The sequence below is a fragment of the Plasmodium sp. gorilla clade G2 genome, assembly GCF_900097015.1.
Source record: "Plasmodium sp. gorilla clade G2 genome assembly, chromosome: 14".
NCBI lineage: Eukaryota > Apicomplexa > Aconoidasida > Haemosporida > Plasmodiidae > Plasmodium > Plasmodium adleri (nom. inval.).
In genome coordinates, this window is record NC_041706.1 from 2,111,811 (window position 1) to 2,139,283 (window position 27,473).

General features: G+C 17.8%; 9 protein-coding genes across 9 annotated transcripts; 5 read left to right on the forward strand and 4 right to left on the reverse strand.

Annotated features, from left to right (window-relative positions):
• Positions 1-98: 98 nt before the first annotated feature.
• On the reverse strand, positions 99-4,367 carry PADL01_1454200 (conserved Plasmodium protein, unknown function; the record flags this gene model as incomplete). Its single annotated transcript, XM_028684834.1, has 1 exon — positions 99-4,367. The coding sequence occupies one exon, from the start codon at positions 4,365-4,367 to the stop codon at positions 99-101; it is 4,269 nt and encodes a 1,422-aa protein (XP_028540873.1).
• A 2,014-nt stretch (positions 4,368-6,381) lies between these two features.
• Positions 6,382-8,694, forward strand: PADL01_1454300 (serine/threonine protein kinase KIN; the record flags this gene model as incomplete). Its single annotated transcript, XM_028684835.1, has 1 exon — positions 6,382-8,694. One exon carries the CDS (start codon positions 6,382-6,384, stop codon positions 8,692-8,694), a length of 2,313 nt encoding a protein of 770 aa, XP_028540874.1.
• Positions 8,695-11,636: 2,942 nt separating this feature from the next.
• On the forward strand, positions 11,637-13,952 carry PADL01_1454400 (aminopeptidase P; the record flags this gene model as incomplete). The annotated part of the gene is made up of 1 exon (XM_028684837.1): positions 11,637-13,952. The coding sequence occupies one exon, from the start codon at positions 11,637-11,639 to the stop codon at positions 13,950-13,952; it is 2,316 nt and encodes a 771-aa protein (XP_028540875.1).
• A 1,785-nt stretch (positions 13,953-15,737) lies between these two features.
• On the forward strand, positions 15,738-16,226 carry PADL01_1454500 (nifU protein, putative; the record flags this gene model as incomplete). The annotated part of the gene is made up of 1 exon (XM_028684838.1): positions 15,738-16,226. One exon carries the CDS (start codon positions 15,738-15,740, stop codon positions 16,224-16,226), a length of 489 nt encoding a protein of 162 aa, XP_028540876.1.
• Positions 16,227-16,897: 671 nt separating this feature from the next.
• On the reverse strand, positions 16,898-17,599 carry PADL01_1454600 (mitochondrial ribosomal protein S11 precursor, putative; the record flags this gene model as incomplete). Its single annotated transcript, XM_028684839.1, has 1 exon — positions 16,898-17,599. The coding sequence occupies one exon, from the start codon at positions 17,597-17,599 to the stop codon at positions 16,898-16,900; it is 702 nt and encodes a 233-aa protein (XP_028540877.1).
• A 1,144-nt stretch (positions 17,600-18,743) lies between these two features.
• On the forward strand, positions 18,744-20,150 carry PADL01_1454700 (6-phosphogluconate dehydrogenase, decarboxylating, putative; the record flags this gene model as incomplete). Its single annotated transcript, XM_028684840.1, has 1 exon — positions 18,744-20,150. The coding sequence occupies one exon, from the start codon at positions 18,744-18,746 to the stop codon at positions 20,148-20,150; it is 1,407 nt and encodes a 468-aa protein (XP_028540878.1).
• Positions 20,151-21,150: 1,000 nt separating this feature from the next.
• PADL01_1454800 (conserved Plasmodium protein, unknown function) lies at positions 21,151-21,645 on the forward strand (the record flags this gene model as incomplete). The annotated part of the gene is made up of 1 exon (XM_028684841.1): positions 21,151-21,645. The coding sequence occupies one exon, from the start codon at positions 21,151-21,153 to the stop codon at positions 21,643-21,645; it is 495 nt and encodes a 164-aa protein (XP_028540879.1).
• A 714-nt stretch (positions 21,646-22,359) lies between these two features.
• Positions 22,360-22,821, reverse strand: PADL01_1454900 (conserved Plasmodium protein, unknown function; the record flags this gene model as incomplete). Its single annotated transcript, XM_028684842.1, has 1 exon — positions 22,360-22,821. The coding sequence occupies one exon, from the start codon at positions 22,819-22,821 to the stop codon at positions 22,360-22,362; it is 462 nt and encodes a 153-aa protein (XP_028540880.1).
• Positions 22,822-24,525: 1,704 nt separating this feature from the next.
• Positions 24,526-26,994, reverse strand: PADL01_1455000 (protein phosphatase PPM3, putative; the record flags this gene model as incomplete). The annotated part of the gene is made up of 9 exons (XM_028684843.1): positions 24,526-25,194; positions 25,315-25,484; positions 25,579-25,644; positions 25,795-25,824; positions 25,936-26,004; positions 26,127-26,182; positions 26,351-26,371; positions 26,559-26,602; positions 26,887-26,994. 9 exons carry the CDS (start codon positions 26,992-26,994, stop codon positions 24,526-24,528), a joined length of 1,233 nt encoding a protein of 410 aa, XP_028540881.1.
• Between the last annotated feature and the right edge of the window lie 479 nt (positions 26,995-27,473).

The following is a 27,473-nucleotide window of genomic DNA, read 5'->3' on the forward strand; positions in this document are numbered from 1 at the left end:
GATGAATTCTTAAAAACAATTAATTAACATAAAAAAAAAAAAAAAAAAAAAAGAATCATTTATTTCTTTTTTTTTTTAATCGTATATTTGTATAACTTTTATTCATTCAAATTAAAAGTTATTATATTTTTATCTTTTATTGAAAAATGTAATTTACGTAATATAAGTCCTGTATTTCTATTTATTAATGACAAACTTAAAGGTAAGGCATTATCTGTTAAGCACAATTGTATTAATAATATATATACCATCAGTTTACATTTATATTGTTCTGTCATTATATAAGCATTATCCTTTTTAAGTAAAAAGGTGTCTAAAAATTTATGAAGAAAAGTTGTGGGGAAATAATAATTTCCACTTGAAAATAATTCATTTAGCCTATTAATTTCTTTTTGGCTATTTTTAAAAATTAAAAATTTGGATAAATTTCTTGGTGTGTAAAAAGCAGCATGTTGTAATGTTGCAAAGGATAGATATGAATTTAAAATACAAAATAGAATTGATAATTGTTTTATTGCTAATTTCTTTTTAATTAAAAATGATGTATTTTTCTGAAAATATAAAATCATTTTAAAACATAAAGGATGAATTTCATTTTTGACAGTTTCAATATTAGTTTGTTCATATAATATACTTGAAAACAATGAGGTTTCAAAAGATTCATAAAAACCAACTAATAATAAACTTTGTAAAGAAAATGAATTTAATATATTATTATCTTTTCTATTTTTTATATAGAAAGGTAAATAAAAATCAACTTGAAATGGTTTTGTCTCTTCATTATTTATTTCTAACTGATTATTTTTTGCACTCCTTAACATTTTTCTTTGAGATGTATAATCTTTTTGAGCTTCTTTTACATGTTCATCTTCTTGTTCTGGTAAAGCTAATTTGATTTCTTCTCTAAAATGCTTTATTTTTATTATATTAAAAATATATAAAAATTTAGGATATGTATATAAAATATAATATAATAATATATGTCTATATTTATCTATAAGTGTATCAAAAAATTTGCTATTTTCACTATTCCATCTATAATTTAATAAATATTCGTTTACTTTTATTTGTAAATTTTGTTCGGTTATATTATAATATTCATTTTTTATATATTGATTATTTAATATATCACTTCTTACATTTTTAATGAGTTGTTCATATATTTGTTTTATATTAAAACTAATATTTTTTAAAATGTGGTGTTTTGATAAATCAAAATGATTATAATGATTACTTAATAGCAAGTTTAAAGATACATCATAAATATTTTCATAATAAGAATTAATAATTATTCCATATAAATAATCTTTTATTAATTTCATATGGTTTTTTTTGAAAAAGCTATTTTTATATAAATTACAATAATTTTGTAATTTAAATTGAAGTCTATTAATCCATTTATGTGAATAAATTTCATTTCTTATAAAATTAGAATAATATTCTTTTTTCTTTTCTTCTTTTGAATTAACAATATAAGCTGATAATTCTGAGTAATTATAAATATCAATTTTATATTTCTCTTCTTCTACATTTTCATCAATAATAACAATATATTCATTAATATTATATTTGTTTTTATTATTTATATAATTTTTATTATTATTATTATTATTATTGTTGTTGTGGTTAAGATTATTATATTCCATATCATTTATAGATCTTTTTCTTCTAGATGATAATTGATTTTTCATATTTTTATAATCAGTATAATTTTTTTTTATATCAGTACTTAAATTATTTTTCAAATATTCTATGGTATTTTTATATGCATTTACATATTCATAATTATTAATACAGAAAATATCTATATTTCTATTTGCTATATCATTACAGTTAATTTTAAATCCTATATATTTTGAATTAATTAAAGGGTGTACAATGAAATTTTTTTTTATATGATTAATTTTATATGTTTCTATAACATTATTTCTATGAAGATCTGTTAATGTTTTATATGATTTACCTTTTAAGAAATTTATTAAATTTTTAGCTTTTCCATAATTACATTTTACATCTTCATCAGAATCATCACTATCAACAACAACAGCAACTTGATTATTAATTTTATTTAGATATGTATCGAATAAATTATAATTTATATTTTCAAATTGTTTATCATTCATATGTATATTTTCTTTATTAATAAAATGATATTTTGATGCGGTTTTATTTGAATTATCCCACGTATCATCAATAAATTGTTCATCAATATTGGTTATTTTTTTAATATTTATATAATTTTTATAAATTTCGTTTAATGATAGAGAATTCATATTTCTTATATTTATAGAATTTCTCATATTACTTAATGAATTTCTCATATTACTTATTGAATTTCTCGTATTATTTATTGAATTTCTCATATTATTTATTGAATTTCTCATATTATTCATTTGAATGCTTTGTCTTTCTATTATATTTCTATTATTTATTATAGGTTTTAAATTATTCTGTTCATCCAAATGATATAGTTCTTCCATATCTGTGTCTTCTTCTCCTAGATTAACAATTTCTATATCTTTTTTCGTTTGCGACTTACTTTCTTTTACGTAATTGTTTTTATCTGTATACAAGACATCATAAAAATTATGAAATAATTTATCAAAAAAGACGGAAGAATAATTTTCATCATTAGTTATATTGCTTTTTAATATGTCATAGAAATTGTTACTGATATGAAGAGAACGTCCTGAAGAATTGATATTATTACTACTATTACTATTATTATTATTATTATTATTATTATTATTATTATTGTTGTTGTTGTTGTTGGTGTTTCCTTTAAAATTGTTTTCTATTGTACGTTTTAATTTTTTATAATTTAAAAAATTAGCACTTTTATATTTATTAAATATAAGATGTAACAAATTATAACCTATACTTCCATTTTTAATTCTTATTAATAAATCATTAAAATTTTCTTTTATATAATTTTCATGTAATATATGACAGAAAATATTATTTTTTGATAACATATATATACTCATATTTTCATGATATGATATTTCATAATCCACATTAATTGGTTTTATTATTGTATTTGTATATTCACTAATATTATTTTTATTTTTATTTTTTTTTATACTTTCTGAATGTCTATTTTTCATAAAAATATGTGTTAATAAATTCGGAGAATTATTATTACACTTTTCCGTTTCACCAAGAGGAGAATAATTTAAATTTTCTTGTATAAGAATATAAAAAAGTAATTTCACATTTTCTTTACATTTTTTACAACCTTTGATAGATTTATTGTTACATTCATGAGACTGAAATAATTTTTTTACATGTTCTAAAATAATATTATTATGGTGATCATTTTTATTATATGTGTCAAGTTTGTTTCTATTTTTTATTAATAATTTTTCGAGAAGTGCATCATGATTATTATAAATATAATCTAACAAGTTATATCTAACCATTCTATATAATATTCTCCTTTTTTTTTTTTCTACATATTTTTTATTATTCTCATAAGAGTTAGATAAATATAATTTATGAAAGAGTTTATTTAAATTAAATTTATCTGCATGTTCCATATTTTTTTTAAAAAAATTAATTTGCAAAATTCTTTTTTCTCTCTTTTTTGATGTTTTCATAATTTTTATTAATTCTCTTAAATATATAGGATATCTATTTAATAGGTCTATTTTCTTTTGTTTATATATATGATTATCTTTTCCTCTTTTTTGTTTTAATTTAATATTACAATTATCATTTGTATTGTGTGATAAATTGTTTTTTATATTAGTATTTAATTTATCTTGATTATTTTTACCTTTAATAAAATTATTTCTAATTTTTTTATCAATAATAATTTCCTCTTCACTTGAAGTATAAATTTCACTATCATCATCATAATCAAAAATAAATTTGTTATTGTGTATAAATAAATTATTATTTATCATATTGTATAACTGTTTATTATCATTATAATAAGATTCAGATGGTAAATTATTATTACTACCATAATTATCATTATTATTAACAGATTCATTGTCATTACACTTTTCATTACGCATATATTTTTTCTGACCATTTATCATAATATCATTTAAATCTTTATACATATATAAATATCTTTCTATAATTTCTAAACAATTATCATAAAAATTATCAAAATTACAATTTGTTTGTACATGATCAAATAGAAAATCATCAAGATCTCTTTTTATTATATTTTTTGATTCATTTCTTTTTTTTATAACTTTTTCTTTCAACTTTTTTAAATCTCGAAGATGACCTTTCAATATCTCCGCATTATATTTCTCATCATCCTCAATAAAATTTATATTACTTTTATTTAATCCTCGTTTTAAAGAAACCAAAACAAGGCTATTCCTCCCGTCATTCCTTCCTTCTTCCATATTAAACTTTTACTTTTATTTATACTTTTTATAATTAATAATATATTAAATATATAAATAAATAAATAAATATATATATATATATATATATATATATATATATATATATATATATATTGCAGAAAATTATTTTATAGTTATTTATTATTTTTATAATAATTCTGTTACAATTATACGGACCACATTAATTTTTATATTTTATAATATTTTTCCTATCAAATTATTCCCCCTTAATTTACTTTAATAATATTTTAATTAAAACATAAATATAATATTAATAAATATAAAAATTCTTTATATAAATAAATATGCTTTTTTTCTATTTATTTATAAAAAAAAAAAAAAACATAATCCTTAAACATTACAATATTGTTTTGAGATATAACAAAAAAATTATATATATATTATATATATATATTTTTTATTATTATTTTTTAATTTGTTTTCCCGTTCTATATTTGAGATATATCGTTTTTTTAATATTATAATATAAATAAGAAATATATTATAAAATATAGAACTAGAAAATGTGAATCATTTATAAAAAAAAAAAAATTTTATTAATATATATATATATCAATACAACAACATTATTTTATTTAATTAAAAGCTTATTCTTCATATTTATTATAAATGTACATGTATAAAATATGAATAATTTATTTATACTATATATTTTATAAATAAATTTTTAAAATAATATTAAATATTACATATTATATATAATATATATATATATATATTATTATTTGTTGTTTTTATATAAATATAACCTATAAAGGGTATTACATAACATGTAATGGTAAATATATATACAAAATAAATATTATATTATATTATATTAATATATATGATATTAGTATATATAAATAAAAAAAACTATATATTTTTTTTTACATATTATATTATTACATAGTAGAATTGCTTTTAAAATTACAAATAAATATATATGAAAAAAAAAAAAAAAACATTATTTCATACATACTTTTTTTTTGATTTATTTAATAAAAATATATATTTCGATTGTTGGTTTTTCCTTATTTTTATGAATAATAAATAAGCCTATTATTTTTAATAATTTTCCATTTGATATAATATTCAAGGTAAATGTTGTAATATTATTTTATTATATTTATAGGTTAAAATATAAACATACATACTATATATATATATGTATAGCATTAAGGAACGTATGGTTAATTTTTTTTCTTTTTTTTTTTTTTTGATTTATTCTGTTTAACGAATTAAAATATTTTATTATATCATTTTATCATTTTAATATAAGAACATTCTTTCTTAAATATTACAATTTAAAAAAAAAAAAGAAAAAAAAAAAAAAAAAGTTTTCTTCCTACTTTTCTTTATTCCTTAACCTTTTACTAATTTTCAATAAAAGCATATTTATTATGGTATAATCAAAATGTAGATGAATAAATATGCTATATATATATGTGTATTTATTTATGTATATTTTGATAATATATATATGGATGGTTTCTTATTTTATGTATTTATTATCACAGGATGTCTATTTTAATATTAAATAATAAAAATATGTTCTATTCTTTTGGTTTTATGCTTATATATAAAAGACCTTAATAAATTAATCCTTTTTATTTTATGTAAATAAAATGTTGATAAGAATATCTTAGATTAATAAAAATAAAAAAAAAAAATAAATAAAATAAAAATGTGCAAATTTGTACATATTATATATATATATATGTATAATAAGTGGTGGCATGTAAGTATATATTTATGTATAAATATATATATATTTTTTTTATAAAATAAAAAAAAAAAAAAAAAAATATATATATTATATTTATCATTTAAAAAAAAATATATATATATATATATATATATATTGTCTTGATTTATTTTTATTACTATTATATATTTTTATGAAATAAAAAAAATATTATCCTTCATAAGTAAATATTTATATATATATATATATTTATTTATTTATTTTTATGGTTATACCCATACAATTATCTCATATATATATATAATGCCATCGTCATCCCTTTATTGTGAAAACAAACAAATAGGTGTTATAAATACTAGCCTCAAAAAATGTTGCTTAAAAAAAATTGGAGTTAATAAAAGTATGCGCCTTCCAAACGATAGTTATAAAAAAAATAAAATAGTAAATAATATATATAATGGAAAATACAAGAAAGAGGAAAATAAATTAGAGCAAGATAAATATGTAGAATATAAAAGGGAAGGGTATGAAAATATAAAAAATATATATGTAAAAAGTACGTCCTACAAAGTAACCCATTTATGTAAAGATAATAGGGTGAATAAGAAATGTGTTTTTTCATATTCAAATAAAAGAGGACCAATTAATATAATAGATAAAAAAGATAGTTATAAAAAATATATTGATATTGTAAGATCATCATATAATAAAATAAAAAATGATGACATTAAAAATAATATTATAAAAAGGAAAAGTGAACATATAAGAAAAACAAAATTGTTTATATATAATAAATTAAATAATAATAGTATAAAAAATATGGAATCCTATAAATATAATCATAAGGATAATAACAATATTTATAATAAAAGTAAAATTAAAATTAAAGACATACATAAATATAATATAAATGTAAAAGGTATGTCCAAAAATTTTAATACTCATAAAAGTGGTAGCAATATATATAAAAATGTATGTTGCAATAAAAATTTATATAATATTCAAAAGAGTGTTTTTTTAAAAAATGCCAAGTACACCAAAAATAATAATATTAATAATAAGAGGAAATATAATAAAGATAATAAGGAATTAATAAAATCTAATATATGCATGTTAAACACACCTATACGGAAGTGTAAAATAAGAAATATTATTCTGAGTCCAAATTTTATAAATAAAAAGAATATCAAAGAATTAAATAAAATAATATTGAATCATGCACACAAAAGTAAGATAAATAATAAAGGAAATAATATAATCAATGTAAGTGAAAATATATATTTGAATGATTTGTCTACTAATATATATAAACAACAAAAACGTATGTGTGATATCCATAAGGATAAAAAAAATTCATCTACAAATTATAGGAAGAATATGTATATAAAACCAAATGAATATTTAGAAGAAAGTAAAAAAAGTAAATATAAAATTATTGTAGTAAAAAATAAAAAAAAAGAAATTGGAAATTATATTGTGACAAAAAAAAAAATAGGGAAAGGTACTTTTGGTAAAGTCTGTTTAGGTATACATATATATACTCACGAAATTGTTGCTATAAAAATATTGAATAAAAAAAAGTTAATTGAAATTATAAATTATGATAAAATAATAAAAGAAATAGAAATACATAAAAATATTAATCATAATCATATATGTAAATTTTATGATGTATATCAAAATAAAAATAATATATATATGATATTAGAATATATAGAAAATGGTAACCTACTAACTTATATATATAATAATAATAATAATAATAATAATAATATTAATGAGAATAATGCTAGGAGGATTTTATATCAATTAATAAATGCAATAGAATATTTACATAAAATAAAAATAGTACACAGAGATTTAAAACCAGAAAATATTTTATTAGATAATAATAATAATGTGAAATTAATAGATTTTGGTCTTTCAACAATTTATAAAAAAAATTGTTTATTAACAACTTCATGTGGTTCTCCCTTTTATACATCTCCTGAAATATTATTAGGACAAAAATATGAAGCTCAATTAACAGATGTGTGGTCCTTAGGTATTATTTTGTTTTTATTATTAAACCACCATCTTCCTTTTAATAATAGTGATATGAATAAACTATTTACACAAATAATAAAAGGCATCTTACATTTTGAACCTTATGTATCTATAAATGCAAAACATTTATTACAAAATATGTTAAATGTAAATTTTAAAAAACGTTTTACAATAAATAATATTAAAAATCATATATGGTTTACTCAACATCCTATGAAAATCATCTCATCAAATAATAACTCAACTACTACCTGTAATTTAATTGATTGTAATACATGTTGGTACAAATATATAATATATAAAAAAAATAATTCTTATTATAAAGATATGGTTATAAATAAAATAACTAAAATGTATAATATAAATAAACAATATATAAATACACAATTAATAAATAAACATAAAAATTTTATAAAAACAGCTTATGATCTTTTGTTAAATAAAATTATCAGAAATTTAGCAAGCCATGCAAATATATATTCGCGACATGTAATTATAACAATGGAAGATAAAAATAAAATTGAAGAAGGAACTTTTTCTAATAAGACAGATGAAATTATCAAAAAATAAAAAACATAACCATGATAATATATATATATATATATATATATAATGAACATAAATTTGAACAAATAAATATTTATACCAAAAATAATAACAATATAGATAAATGTGTTAAACATTCTTGTCGTTCTCATTTTATAATTCATAAAAACCCTATTCTTTCCTCTAACCTTTATTTTATATGTGTAAACATAATTGTTGTGATAATAATATTATATCATCAAATATAACATTTAATAATAATAACAATGCAATCTCTCATCAGATGGAAAATAATACAATATTTTATCATACAAAATTAAAAAATGATAAAGTGCCCTTTCATAATATATAACCAAGCATTTTTTTAAAACAAAAGTTGTACTTTAAATAAATCAAATTAAAAAAAAAAAAATAAATAAACTACACATATGCTATCTTTAATATAAAGATAAAGTAAATAAATAAATAAATAAATATATAAATATAAATATATATATATATATATATATATATATATATATATATTAATCGTCAAAATATTTCTAATATATATAATGAAGAGGGAAAAAAAGATATAAAAATAACAACAACGAATGGAATAAATGTAGATATAAAAAAATATAAGTCTATAACTTATTATAAAATATAATGTATAAAATTATTTTACTTTTTATTTTTTTTTTTATACTAACAATATGATAACACATATGTGTATCTATATTTTCATATGCTACAATTAATTTATTAAATTTTTTACCACCTCAACCATCTTTTTATAATTATTTATCAAAATATACTATATTAAATATAAAAACATAAAACAAAATAAAATATAATATATTTTTAAATTGTAAAAATAATATGCTTTCATCTTATTTTATTATAATAATCTTAAAATATAAACAAAAAAATATAATATTATATAAAAAGGTTTTAATTGAAAGAAAGAAAAAAAAAAAAATAACATGAAACCACAGATAAATATATATATATAACATTATAATTGCACTAATTTTTTTTCTCACAAATAAATATATACATATATATTAATCAAATGAATATTATATATATATTGAACAAGGGAAAATATATAAATAACCTTATTACTATTATATTTGAAATGTTATTTTTCTAATATATAATAATCATATTCTATGAATAACATTAAAAGGATTTAATAATAATGTTTTATTTTTATAACTCACATAAATTAATATCTAACTTATTTTATATGTTATTATTTTTATTTTTTTTTTTACATATATTATATATTTATTTATTCTATAATATATGTTGTTTTTCTTATTTTCCCACATAATAAAATTACATATATATATATATATATATATATGATGTTGTTAGTTAAATTATATTTTTTGTAGGTATTAATTTTTTTTTTTTATAGTAACTATAATTTCATTATAGTAATAAAATTATCCCATTTTATTGAAACACGAAAAATTTAAATTGCCATTTTTTTTTTCTTTTTTTTTTTTTTTTCCTTCCTATATAAAATATCCTTAAAGGAGTAGAAGAATATATATGAAAAATACAATTTAGAAAAAAAAATAAATAAATAAAAATATACCTATAAATAATAAATAATATATATATATTATAATATTATTAAATATATAAAAAGAAAAAAATATAACTAAGAAAAAAAAATAAAAGAAATCTATAGATCTTTTTTTTTTTTTTTTTTTTTGAACATATTTATAAATATATAATATTATAAATATTTTTAATAATTAGTTCATTCAAAGAAAAAAAAATAAAAAAATAGCAGAAACAAATTATATAACATATATATTATATATATAATATATATATTATTTATATAGTATATATATAAATAAGCCTAGGAATCGATATTTTAAAAAAATAGTTACATTCTCACTGCATTATATTATATATATATTTTATATATATATTATAATATTTTATAAAATATTAAGAGAACTAACATATTTTTATTCCTACATAATGAAGATATAATATATTATATATTATATATCATATACTGCTTTTTTTCTTATTATATATAAAATTTTTGTTCTCATTAAAATTAATCATATATATTTTTCTATATATATGATATTATTATATATATTATATAATTTTTTTATATTGAATTTATATATTTATTATCAATATATTTGTATATTAATTATTTTATATACATATAAAAATAATAGTTTTCTTTTATAGTTTAAGTTTTTCTTTATTTGATATAGAAGCTGAACTGAACACGTTTTATTATATAATATTATTATATTATTGTATAAAAAAAAGAAAAAGAAAAAAATATATACTATATATATATAATTAAATAGTTTTTAAATATATATATATATATATATAATATAATATATAAAAAAAAAAAATCTATCATTTATGATTTCATAATATTTATATATGTATATATTTATATATATATTTTTTTTTTTTCTTCGATCTATATATAAATAAATGTAGAACTTTAACTTTGAAATGGCATAATATATAAATATATTGAATTAAAATATTTATAATATTTATAATACATTTCTATATATATTTTAAATATATCTATTTTATTTTATAATTAGAAAAGCGTTATGAATATTATTAAATATAATAATTAAGAAAATTAATATTATAAATTTAATTATATATAATAATAATAATACCTAGTTAATATAAAAATATATATACATATATATATATATATCTCTATATATATACCATATATGTGTTAAAGTGAAAAATGCGTGTTAATAAAATATTAATATAAAATTATTATATTGTGAATATAAACTAAGTAGAAACACATATATGTTATATTATATTATACACATATATGTAATATATATTTGTATATATATATATATTATTATATATGTGTAGATATATTATTTTATTTTAATTTTTATTTTTTTAATTTTTTTTTTTTTTTTTAATTTTTATTTTTTTTTTTTTTAAATATGCAATTGAATTTTCTTTTGTGTGTTTTTATATTTTTAATGGTATTCCATTTAAATATTTTTAATAAGGGTAAAAGGCAGAATTTAGCATTGGCTTATTTAAATAATTTTAAAAATTCCTATTTTAGTGGCGTTACTAGCGGATCTGATAGTGTAAATAAAAGTGAAGAAAGTAGTGATAAGAATAATAATAATAAGATAGCCCAAAATTTTTTCTCGAAAAAATATCAGAGAAATTTCGAGAATAATAATTTGAGTGAGAATCAAGATAATAATAAGAATATAATATATAGTGGTTCAAATATATATAATAATATATATAATAGCAAAATGGTAAATAATAATACTAATGTTAATGTTAACATGATGGGTGATAATCCTGCTGCCAGATTAGAAGAATTAAGAAATATTATGAAGAAGAATAATATTGATGTATATATTTTAATCAATAGTGATGAACACAATTCTGAGATAATAAATGAGAAAGATAAGAAAATAGTAAAAATTACAAATTATAGTGGTGCTGATGGTATATTAATAGTAACAAAAGATAAACCTATATTATATGTGAATGCATTATATGAATTACAAGCCATGAATGAATTAGATCAAAATTTATTTACTTTAAAGATTAGTAGAATTGATAATAGGGATGAAATATTTGAAACGATTTCTTCTATGGAATTTAATACAATTGCATTTGATGGAAAGAACACAAGTGTTGTATTTTATGAGAAATTAAGAAAAGCAGTTTTGAATGCATATCCCAAAAAAAAAATTATAGAAAAAATTATATACAATAATAATTTTCATGATGTTAATAAGAAGGATGAAAATATTTTAAATTTTCTTGTTTTAGAAAAATCATTAGTTGAAGTTAAAGATTATCCAATTAATAATAAATCATTATATATACATGATAGAAAATTTAATGGTGCATGTGCAGGTGAAAAAATTGATAAATTAAAACAATCTCTTATGTATGATATTAAGAATGTAGATAATTTACTTTTATCCGAATTAGATGAAATTGCTTATCTTTTAAATTTAAGAGGTTATGATTATGAATATTCACCATTATTCTATTCATATTTATTATTTCAATTTGATAGAGAAGAACAAGATTTTTCTAAAATTGTCTTTTTTACAAAAGTAAAAAATTTAACAGCTGAAGTTAAAAATCTTTTAGAAATTAATAAAGTTATTGTAAAAGAATATGAAGAAGTTGTACCATATCTAAGAGATGTTGTTATACCATCAATACCAAAACATAATGATGATAATCCTGATTTTAAAAAGTATGATATATCATTAAGTCCATATATTAATTTAATGATATATAAACTTTTTGATAAAAAGAATGTTCTTTTACAAAATTCACCAGTAGTTAATTTAAAAGCTGTAAAAAATGATATAGAAATTGATAATATGAAAGAAGCACATATATTAGATGGTCTTGCTTTATTACAATTTTTCCATTGGTGTGAACAAAAAAGAAAAACAAAAGAATTATTTAATGAAACAGAAATGTCTTTAAGACATAAAGTAGATTATTTCAGATCAACCAAAAAAAATTTCATTTTCCCATCTTTTTCAACTATATCAGCAAGTGGTTCAAATGCAGCTGTTATACATTATGAATGTACAGACAAAACTAATGCAAAAATTAAACCAGCTATTTATCTTTTAGATTCAGGAGGACAATATTTTCATGGAACAACTGATGTAACTAGAACAACACATTTTGGTGAACCAACTCCTGAAGAAAAAAGAATTTATACATTAGTATTAAAAGGACATTTACGTTTAAGAAAAGTTATCTTTGCTTCATATACTAATTCATCAGCTTTAGATTTTATTGCACGTGAAAATTTATTCAATAATTTTATGGATTATAATCATGGTACTGGTCATGGTGTTGGTTTAACTCTTAATGTTCATGAAGGTGGTTGTTCTATAGGACCAGTAGGTGGTGCCCCTCTTAAAAAAAATATGGTACTCTCAAATGAACCAGGATATTATATGAAAGATAAATTTGGTGTTCGTATAGAAAATATGCAATATGTTATTAGCAAAGAAATTACAGATACAACTGAATATCTTTCATTTGATGATTTAACCATGTACCCATATGAAAAAAAATTATTAGACTTTTCACTCTTAACAAATCAAGAAATTAAAGAACTTAATGAATATCATACAACCATTAGAAATACATTATTACCTTTAGTTAAACAAAACCCACAAGAATATGGAGAAAGTGTTGAAAAATATCTAATAGAAATAACAGAACCAATTGCGATTCATCTCAATTAATGGATATACATTCGCATTCTTATTATTCATATTCATCTTATTATGTATCCCATTTTTATTTTTTCGCTTTTTTTTCTTCTTTTTTTTCTTTACAGCTATATTTCTACTTTTAGCTCTATTCTTATATATTCAAAAACCATTTTTTAGTTTGACTATATAAAATTAATATGTAGGACGAACGACCAAAATGCATGCACACATATATATATATATATGAGTGTGTTTTTTTATATATTTATTATTATATATATATTATTTTTATTTTTATTTTTTTTTTTTTTATAATAACCTCAATGGAAAGAAAAAGAGAAAAAATAGAAAAAAATTTATATAAATATAAAATATATGTTATATATATATATTGTTATGAAACTTTTAAAATATGAATATTTATTTTGATGAAAGGGAACATTTTTAATTAAAAAAGGAATATTTTAAATTAAAAAATTATAGACCATTTTTTTTTTAATTTTTTCATTTTCTCAACAAAAAATTATATTTATAGTTAAATATAAACATACAACATAAATGTTACATTTTATTTATTTTTAACAAAATATATATATATATATATATATATATATATATATATATATAATATATATGTGTTGAAGAACATTTAAAATATTATACATGTAATTATTTTTATAAAAAGAAATAAAGCAAAACATGCGCGCTAAAAATGTTTTTATATATACATTATATAATATTTCATGTATCCTACATTATTAGACAACATCATAATAATAACATATATTTTTATAATATATGTTATAATAATTTTTTTTTTTTTTTCTCTTGATATTTTACTTTATTTTATTTATTGAAGAAATTTCACATTTTTTGTAAAAAAAAAAATTAAAAGTTGGTTCTTTTCGAAATTGAAAATATTTTGAATTATTATTTTCTTCAAAAATGAAATATAATTAAATATAATGTCATAATTTGAAAAGTAAAAAAAAAATCATAAAATGAATAAATATTAATATAAAAATATATCATATATTTATTTATATTTATTTTTATTTTTTTTTTATATATCTTTTTAAAATTGTCCCTTAAAACTTTTTATTCCTTAAATGTTTTATTTATATAATGAATATAATTATATATAATATTATAAAATATATCATATATATATATGCAATAAAAAAATAATATGATAAATATATATAACTATAATTTTATATTTATATTTATATGACATGAATAATTTTATTTTTTAATTTATTTTAATATAAATATGTTCTTTTTTTTTTTTTTTTTCTTTTTTTTAAATATATTTATTTATATATTTTTATAATAAAAATTTTGTGGCAATTATTTATTTGATATTCTTATAATTCTGTATTTATATCACTTATCATTTTTTTCTGTTTTAAAAATATATAAATAAATCATTTTATATATATATATAATGCATACAAATATATAATATATAGCAAAATAAGGTAACTTTTTTTTCTTTTTTTTTTCATCTCTTTTTTTATATTATTTTTTTTTGTATTTTTAACATTAATATAAAAGATTACTTTAAATATATAATATATATATATATATATATTATGTTTCGTTTATAAGTTTCTTTTTTTTTTTTTTTTTTTTTTTTTATTCAAAATATATAATATATATATATATATTTATTTTTATGTGAAAATATATAATAATATTTATATCTTATATATATGTAGAAGTATACTTAAAATAATACCTTTAAGTATTAAAAATATTACATGATGATATATAAACAGTATACATTTTTAGGACATATAATATATAAAAACAATGAAGAGCAAAATTTTGTGTAACTTTTTTAAAGGAAAGAATTGTATTTGTTTATATACAAATTGTTTGAATGAAAATAATGTGAATAAATGTTATTATAATTTAGTACGTAATTATAGTGATCATGTAAAAGATCATTTTAATAAACCCAGAAATGTTGGGTCTTTTGATAAGAGCGAGAAAAATATTGGTACATCAATTGTTGGAAAAGCATCATGTGGAGATGTTATAAAGTTACAATTAAAAATTGAAAATGATGTTATAAAAGATGCAAGATTTATGGCTTTTGGTTGTGGGTCTGCTATAGCTAGTAGTTCTTATGCAACTGAATTAATTAAAGGAAAAACAATTGACGAAGCATTAAAAATTAAAAATAATGATATCGCATCACATTTAAGTTTACCACCTGTAAAAATACACTGTAGTTTATTAGCAGAAGATGCCATCAAACATGCTATTAAAAATTATAGAGAAAAAGTTTTAACATGATACAAAAATATTCAAAATAATCAAAATAATCAAAATAATCAAAATATATATTAAATATAATATAATATATATATGTATATATATATATATATATATATTTTTAATTAATATAACCGATATTTAATTTTTTTTTTCTTACTTTGTATATAATATCATGTTATAATATTTTATTTTACTTTATCTTTAATTTACTATAAAATGTATAAAATTTCTCATTTATTTTCAAAATTTACTACATTTAATTTTTATGGTAAAATATAAGTATATTATTAATTTTTTATGTATTATAATAATTAATCATTTATTAAACATTTATGATTATATATACATGTATTTATTTATTTATTTATTTTTATAATTATATTATAATAAAATTCGACTTAAAAAAAAAATAAAAAAAAAAACAATATTAGATAAAACAAATTAAAAATAAATTTTAAAAAATGCACAAAAAAAAAAAATATATATATATATAAATAAACATAAATGTAAAATATAGGTAAAAATATTCAAATATTTGTAAATACATATAAACATGTTTAAATATTTGCATAAGACAATACAGTGGTAAATCAATATTATCTATTCATATTACATAAAAATAATAATGACATAAATTTTTTTTTTTTTTTTTTTTTTTTTTTTTTTTTTTTTTTTTTTTTTTTTTTTTCCTATACACGTCTTCTCTTTCTAGGCTTAGAAGCATTTAATCCACATTTTGGTAATCTGGGTTCATGTATTATTTGTGTTATATTAAGATTATTTGCATACATAGCTTGCAAAACAGTTTCTACCCTCATTATTCTTCTAAATTTTATATCAATTGAAAAAATCCCAAGTCTTCTACATTTTTTAGCTATATTTTCACCTATTCTATATGCACATCTTTCGCTTTGTTGTAATGTCTTTGTAAAACCAACATTTCCAGCAAAGGAACCAAATATGGTTTTGTAATTTTTACTTTTATTTACAACTTGAATATGTACATTATTTTTAGATGTAGTTATAACAGCTCGAAAACTATCTGTAGGTTCAATTATTAAATTATTTTTATCTCTATCTATATTATGAAATTCTTCTCTATCACCAAATAATTTGTATCTTCTCTTATGCCCTTGACAATTTTTAAGTGTCTCTCTTGTAATGTTTTTTTTCTTTTTATCTGGTTTTTTTACAGATTCTTTTAAATTCGTTATTGCCTTTACTGCGTCGGAAGAAAGGGTCGTAAAATTTATACTTTTTTCTGAATATACATTTATTAATTTATTTACAAAATGGTTTATACATATATTCATATACATGGGACTTGAGAACATTCTTATGTAATTAGCAAGGTTCCTATTTTTAGATAAAACATTTATCCTGGTATACATTATGCTATTGTTTTTTAAAAAAAAAATATATATATGTATGATTTTTTATTATTTTAATTTTAAATGTGCCATAGTTTTTTATTTCATGTTTAGAGAATCAAGTATAAAAATTATGTTATGAGCATAAAATTTTCATGTATGCAATATATATTTGTTTAACCGTCAAAATTTTAACCTTAGTAGATTCAAAGATATATATATATATATATATATATATATGTATGTTTTAAATATATGTAGCTTTTATTAATTTATAAAAATGAAAAAAAAAAAATATAATATAATATTTAATAACACAATATATTGCTTATTTAATTATAAATTTATAATAATCTAACAAAAAATGTGAATAAAAAAAAAAAAAAAAAAAAATGACTTTTCTTGGATATAAAATATTTAATTTTATTTTTTTCTATTATTATGTATTATTTTAAATATATATAATATTATTTGTAGGCTAATATTATGTGTATAAAAAATGTACATATATTATATTATTATATATATATATAATATTATATATAAATATTTTTTTTTTAGATACAGGAGAGAAAATATCGTACAAACAAAAATAAGTGGAATATATAAAATAAAATAATACATATATTATTATATATTCATAGTGATATGTATTTTTTTTTTTTTTTTTTTATTAATATATTTTTAAAAATATTCCTTCTTTTTATACGTTTCTATTTTTTTTTTTTTTTTTTTTTTTTTCTTTAAAAAAAAATATACCTACTTTTGAAGGAATACTAGAAACAAAATAATTAAAAAAAAGAAATAAATAACATTGGTTAATATATAATATTTTTTATAATATATATATATATATATATATTTATATGTACATATATTTTTTTTTTTTTTTTTTTTTTTTCAATATATAAAAAAGAATAAATTTTATTAAAAGTAATTTTATTAGTTTATATTATCTTTTAAATATATTGTCAACTGATCCGTTTATTATGACTATATAAATAATATATATATATTTATTTATTTGTATGTATTATAAAAAATAAATTATATATTTTACTACATATATATATATATATTTATATATATATATGTATGTATATGTGGGTAGTCTTCTTTTAAGGCTTGAATATTTATATATACCTTTAATTTTTATTTATTAACAATGTGTGATATTGGTTTGATAGGGTTGGCTGTTATGGGCCAGAATTTAAGTTTGAATATTTCGAGCAAAGGTTTTAAAATTGGTGTTTATAATAGGACATATGAAAGAACGGAGGAAACTCTGAAAAGAGCAAAAGAAGAGAATTTAGTTGTTTATGGTTACAAAACACTAGAGGAGTTGATAAATAATTTGAAAAAGCCAAGGAAAGTTATTTTATTAATAAAAGCAGGTCCAGCTGTAGATGAAAATATTAGTAACATATTAAAATATTTTGAAAAAGGTGATATAATAATTGATGGTGGGAATGAATGGTATATTAATTCAGAAAGAAGAATAAAATTATGTAAAGAAAAGGATGTCGAATATTTGGCAATGGGTGTAAGTGGAGGTGAAGCAGGTGCAAGATATGGTTGTTCATTTATGCCTGGTGGATCTAAATATGCATATGATTGTGTAAAAGATATATTAGAAAAATGTTCAGCTCAAGTTGGAGATTCTCCTTGTGTTACTTATATAGGTCCAGGTTCTTCAGGTAATTATGTCAAAATGGTACATAATGGAATAGAATATGGAGATATGCAATTAATATCAGAAAGTTATGTTATTATGAAAGATATATTAAAATATGATAATAAAAAATTATCAGAAGTTTTTAATAAATGGAATGAAGGTATATTAAATTCATATTTAATTGAAATTACTGCAAATATTCTTGCAAAAAAAGATGATTTAACAAATAATTATTTAGTTGATATGATATTAGATATTGCTGGCGCAAAAGGAACAGGGAAATGGACTATGCTTGAAGCCACTGAAAGAGGTATCCCATGTCCAACTATGTGTGCTGCTTTAGATGCACGTAATATAAGTGTATTTAAAGAATTAAGAACTAAAGCAGAATCAAATTTTAATAAAGATAATATTGTTATAGATCAAAATGAAGATTTAAATGATTTTGAAAATGATCTATTAAATGCTCTATATTGTTGTAAAATTATTTCATATACTCAAGGACTTTTCCTTTTAAAACAAGTTTCTGAAGAAATGGATTGGAAATTAAATCTAGGTGAAATTGCTAGAATATGGAGAGGTGGTTGTATTATTAGAGCTGTCTTCTTAGATCGTATAGCAAATGCATATAAAAATAATCAAAAATTAGAATTATTATTCCTAGATAAGGAATTCTCAGATGATATTAAAAATAAATTACCATCCTTAAGAAAAATTGTTCTTATGGCTACAAAATATTCTATACCAATTCCAGCCTTCTCAGCTAGTTTGGCATATTTTCAAATGGTAACATCAAAAAATTTACCTCTTAATTTAGTACAAGCACAAAGGGATTATTTTGGATCACATACATATAGGAGAACAGATCGTGAAGGTAATTATCACACCTTGTGGTGATAATAAATATACATGTAAATATTTTATATTATTATCGAAGAAAATCAGACAATAATATTTTGCTACTATGTATAAATATACACATACACATAAACATATACAATTCAGCAACCATAAAATATATATATATATATATATATATATATATATTTATTTATTTATGTCCTCTTTATTAATATAATATTTTATTCTTCTTATTATATAATCAATTGACAAAGGCAAAATTAACATTTATTTAAACCTTTATATTTCATACATATAATATATTTTTATTTTTATTTTTATTATTTTTATTTTTTTTCATTTTTATAACATTCAAAACACATGGATAAAAATATAAAATTATAAAATTTGTCATACAACATTATATCAAACAATATAATAAAATTATTTAAAAAAATATATGTAGATCATTTGTAATGTTGTAATTTTTTTAATTCATAAAAAAGAAAAGTATACATGTATATATATATATATATATATATATATATATATATATATATATATATGTATTTTTTTATTTTTATAATATTAATAATGTCTTTTTCACATTACTATGTTGTATTGAAAAAATAAAATATAATAATAATATAATAAAAAAAAAAATATGAGGTAATTATATTTAATTCCTATAATTTTATTTTTCAAAGAAAAATTATTGAAAATAATATTTTAATTATTTATATTATGAAAAAATAAAAATTATTTTAGTCCCCCTTTTTTTTTTTTTTTTTTTTTTGTTTTTTATTTTGATTTTTTTTAAAATAGATAAAATTACATAATTTTATTTGATTCTTATTTTTGTTCTTATATTTTTTTGATGATATAAATTATCCTTACAAATTGTTAATAATTATTATATGCACAATATTAATTTATATGTCAATAACTTTTGTTTATACCAACTTAACAAGAAATTAAAAAAAATATATATCATTAGAAGTCATAATTTTTTTTTTTTTTTTTTTTTTTTTTTTTTTTTTTTTGTTTTTTTATAAATATGGATAACTTATTTTATTATATGATAATTCAAAATGATAGAATACAACCTATTATTGTAAGACAACCACAGACAGTAATAATACACAGTCAACCCCAATTACCTATAACATTAGACTTACCACCTCAAAATATTATTTTAAAAAATGACGATCCACAACCAATTATAGTGAGACAATCTAATCCAAATATCATAATAGAGAAATCACAAAACGATTTTTATAACCATCCAAATTTCCATATAGGATTACATGATAAGGCAAATTCAATGCCAGGTATAAATAATATCAATATAAAGGAAACACCAATTAAGGATAATATGATTGAAGATATGCAAAATATAAACAATGGTGACACACAATTTTATTATAATAATCAAAATGTTATAAATGATAATAATGTTTTACCCACACCTTATAACTATGTAAATAATGGTGTATTTAATAAGGAAAATAATTATGATCCATACAATTTTACGTTATATTCCAATAAATGAATACGTTAATAAATTGAAATATGATGATTTATATGAATATTTGTTTTTTTTTTTTTTATGTTATAATTTAATATGTTTCTTCACTCTTTCGGTTTTTTTTTTTTTTTTTTATCTATTTTGTCTCTAAGTCTTTATATAGGATAAAAGTGAGTATAAATTGTTTTAAGTTTTAAAATATTCTCTTACCATTTTTTTTTTTTTTAGAGACTAAAAAAGTGATAATTAACAAAATACATTAAAAAAAAAATATGAATACCTTATCGAAAACATTTAAAATCTATTAAAATATTTCCAATTAATGATTTACAAAAGAATATATAACAATTATTCGTAATTATTAAAATACATTTTAATCATAAATAAATATAAATTTTTTGAATATAATTTTTAAACTTGAATTAAAATTATTTAAAAGGTTCTTTTATTTACTAATTGTTATATATAAATTTATAAAAGGGGAGAAAAAAAAAAAAAAAAAAAAAAAAAAAAAATAGTAAAGAAATGTAATGGAAGGAAAAGAAATATAAAGAAAAACAATATATTATTTTAATCGGTTTTACTAATTTTTTTTTTTTTTTTTTTTTTTTTTTTTTTTTTTTTATTATTTCTAATTATATAATTTTATTTTTATTTTGTATATCACATTAACTTTTTAATAATAACCCCAATTTTTCCTTTTACATATTTCAAGTTGTCTACTCATTTATTTGTCATTTACATAATATTTTTATTTATGCTGGTCATTACTGGGCGGTTCATATCTGTTACTATAGTCTCTTGACATGTGTCCACATTTTGTACATAATTTGGTGGTGCTTCATTTTTGACAACAACATTAGGATTTGATTGTTTAACAAAAACTGAAGTTGGAGGATTATTTTTGACAACAATATTGGAGGGTGGTTGATTTAGTACCATTGCTGGTTGTGATTCATTTTGAACAACTACCGTTGTAGGCATCTGTACTAATATAGGAGAAGGTAGTAATTGGTTTTTTACATATATAGGTGGTAACGGTTCAAAATATATAGGCTGACTATAATGTTGCGTTATATGATCACTGGGATATGATTGAGGAATTACAGCATTGTTATTAGGAACATACATTTGGAAAGGTTGCATTGACACAACATTTATTTTGTTATCTAATTGGGGCACAAAATTAAAGGGATGCATTTTATAAACAATTTTGCAAAAATAAAATAAAATAATATAAAATATTTATATAAATTGAAAATCAAATTATTTATATAATTAAACAAATATAATTTCAGACACAAAAGAATAACGTAAATAAAGGTTAATGTAATATAATAAACAAAAATAAATAAAAATGTATTGAATTGAATTTAATTATACAACATCAGTCAAAAAAAAAAAAAAAAAAAAAAAAAAAAGAAGAAGAAATATAAAAAAAAAAAATACAAATATTTTATATATGTATACTTGTTTTCAATTTACGCAATGATAATTAATATAAAAATATAAAAAAATAATTATATAACAAAAATATTCAAGCTATAATAATATTATAAACAAATAAATGGACAGTTAATATATATATATATATATATGTATATATTTATATTTATTATTATTTTTTTTTTTTTTTTTAATTTATCATAATGTTAATAAAGGTTAAATAAATTATGAACGCGACTAGCTTTATTATATATAAAAGTACACATTGTAAGGAAGTTTTTCTTTTTTTTCACTCATATGTATATATATATATATATATATATATATATATATATTTATATTTCACCTGAACAGGTCAGAATTACCTTGTATATGCATACAACATCAGGAATAATATTTTTATATTTTTTATAAATCTATATAAGACAATATAAACTATATGATTTTTTCAATATTATAAAACAACATACAAAATGTTACTACACAATTTTCTTTCTTTCTTTCTTTTTTTTTTTTTTTTTTTTTGGAATATTCATATGTTATTTTTATAACAATTGAGGATTAATTTTTATTTATATAATAATCATAAATATAAATAAAAAAATTGCATAGCTATAAATAAAGGAATATGGAATAATACCTTTTTATATTAATATGATTAAATACCATAAGGAAATATATTTATATATCATATTATGTGCTTTTGATATGTATTAAGGAAGAAGAAAATAAAAAAATATAATATATTTTTTCATACATTTTTGTGTTTATTATTATCATTTTAATTTACTTATTATTGCTAATAATATACAATGTCATAATAAGAAGATATAAAGATTTAAATATATATATTATTATATTTATTGTTCTTATTAGTAAAATAGGATAATATATTTTATATTTCATTAAATTTTTGGTAGATATAAGTTGTAATAAAGTAAAATGGAAAATGGAAAAACACATAAATATATATATATATATATATATATATATTTATATATATCATTATTGTAGAGTGTAAATCTATTACAAAAAAAAAAAAAAAAAAAAAAAAAAAAAAATAAATATTAATTAGGAATGAACAAACATGTATAAATATAAATAAAACTAATTTTAAACAGACATTGTATTGTAATGTAAAATAAAATATATATATTTATATTATAGCGTAATTTCATATTAGGCTTTTATTGATAAAAATGCTGAATTGGGTTAAAAAAAAAAAAAAAAATTTATGCATATATATATATGAATATCCTTGAAGTATAGTACTTCTTTTTTTATTACTATATATTTGGTAAGAACCAAAATGATATTTTTATGATTATATGCATTTATGTAAGATATTATTATCATTTTCATAACATATATGTCTTTTTTTTTTTTTTTTCTTATGTACATCCTTATTTTACCATATTGGTAATTATTTTGGCCCTCTAATTGGGCACAATGTCTGTTTTAATAATTCAACTTGACCTTTTTATCATATTCTCTAAAGAATTCTCTCATTTTATTGAAATCATTGGGATCCATTTTATTAAAGACATTATTTGTCTTAAGATCTTCCTGTAATATTGGTAAAGTGAGGTATTTAATATTTTTATTATTTCTTCTGTTTAATATTATGTGTGTGTTTTTATTCTCCCTAATATTTTTTAAATATGGTTCAATGGTAGGACAAGATCCTTTAATTTCTGTACAGTATTCCACGAGTTTGTTAATAATATTATTATCATTTATATGATATTTATTAAGAAGTTTTCCATAAAATTCATGTTTCGTTAATTTTTCATTATGTATATAAATACTTGGAATTAATTTCTCTCTAAAATGAAAATTCGGAATTTCTTCATTAAAAAATTTAATTATTTGTATAGTTATATTATCCTTAGATCCTGATAGAAGTGCATAATCGAGAATATTAATTACGGCGTCGCTTAATGTATGTCTGTTCATACAATCATAAGTAAATTTAGCAACGTCATTCCAGGATAACATTTCGAATAATCCATCACATCCTAAAAATAGTATATCATCACAGTTTGCATAAAATATTTTTATATCTGGTATACAACTTATCATGGTTTCATGAGGATTATAAGGACAGTCGGATTTTATTTTATAATTCTGGCAAAAAATTATATAAAACATAAACATATATATATATATATATATATATGTAAATTTATTTATTTTTTATATGACATATATATAATATCTTATTCATAAAAAATTTTCATATTTTACTTTGTCTCCAAATGAACGGGATACACCTATATACCCAAGTATTCTTCCATTTTCAACAAAACCTCCAATTTTATATATCCTTTCTTTTTCTTTTTTATTATAAGGTTTATGATCTTCACTTAATGAAATAAATGATCCATCCTTTTTAATAAGCATTGCTCGGGAATCTCCTGAGATTAATAGAAATATATATCATTACATATACATATAAATTAAATACATATGAAATAAAATGTATATATTTTTTCATATTTATTAATTTACCCAAGTTGCAAATATATAGCTTAAAAAAATCCTTGTTCATAATTTTTTCGATTATAGCAATTATTGCTAAGGCATATGGAATAACAACAAAACGTTAAAATATATTTTTAAATATTATATAATGATGTATTTTCATGATTAATATGTTTACATATATATATATATATATATACTTATTAGTGTTTAATTCAAATGAAATGACTTCATAATGTTTACCTGTTGATCCATTATGAGCGAAATTACTATCTAAAATAGGAAAAGAAAAATAAAATAATAAATGTAAAACTCAATTCAAATACATACATACATATATATATATATATATATATATATTATAATTTACAAATATGAACGTACTTAATATTTCATTGTCCATCTGAATACAAGCATTAGTTATATTGTTAACATCCAACGTTGTACAATTACCTAAAGGAAAATATATATATATATATATATATATATATATACGTGATTTATTTTTTTTCACGTTCTTTTTCGACAAATTTTTTTTATATTAATATTATATATTGATAACTATTTAAAATAACCAATAAAATCAGCTATGTTCCTTGCGCAATATAAGGCTGTTTCTTTTCCTATATGACTACCCAATGAAAATGCACATTATATAAATATAAATAAATAAATAAATAAATATATATATATATATATTAAAAAATATATTTATAAAAAAAATATTATCAAAATTATTTATTATATTATAATATATTCATTATTGTATTCCTTCATAATGGTTGTATTTTATGTATACCCATCAAAAATGGTGCACATCCTTAAATTTGTAAAGAAAAAAAAAAAAAGAAAATAATATTAAAATATATCATTAGAATAATAATTTCATCTGTTAATCAAGATAAATGTTCAATTATTCAAATATATTCTAACATAGGCACATATATATATATGTGTGTGTATTAATATATATTTATGCATAAATCGATAAGGATCTAATAACATACCTACAGGATGGAAAATTTTTAAGAGACGCCAAAATAACCGTTGCCTAATAATAAAAAAAAAAAAAAAAATACATATATGCATAAATATATATATATATATATATATTGATATTTATATATTTTATCGTAATATTCCCCTATTTTTATAAGAATACATAAATTTTTTTTTTTTTTTTTTTTTTTTTTTTTTTAACACTTTGATTAAATGCAATTAAATAAAATATAAAGGGACCTATGTAAGGTTATTATATTATTTATTCAATCACAATACATTATATAATTATATGAAATATGTATCATGAAAAATATGAACTATTATATATATTACATCCTCTTCTGTGGCACGATATCCTTGCATAGTTCCAGCACAGACATGGGTATACCAACTAACTATTTCAGATATTTCTTTTGTACTTATTAAATTAATCTTATTCATATTTATGCTTTACATTCGGAATAATATAAATTACTTATAATATTTTGTAAGTGTACAAAAAGAATGTTTTTATTTTTTTATTCTTTTTATTTTTGTAAAAATTTGCGTAACTCTATATTTTAAAATAAATGATAACTGGAATGAAATAAAAATAACAATAAAAATAAAGATAAAAATAAATATAAAAATAAAGACGTTTTTTATTAGTTGTTATATAATTTTATTTATTTTTATATCATTTTATTTTTTAGTATATATATTTTTTTATTATTTTTTTTTTTTTTTGCGTAATATATATATTACATACTTGTTGGAGCTACATTTCCGTATTACACGATGAAAAAGAAAAAAGCACTTTTCTTTTTTATGTTTAATACACAAATGAAGTGTAAGTATAAAACCCTTTAAAAAAAAAAAAAAATATATATATACATATATATTATATATATACTAATGCTTATACCCAAATTATTGTACGA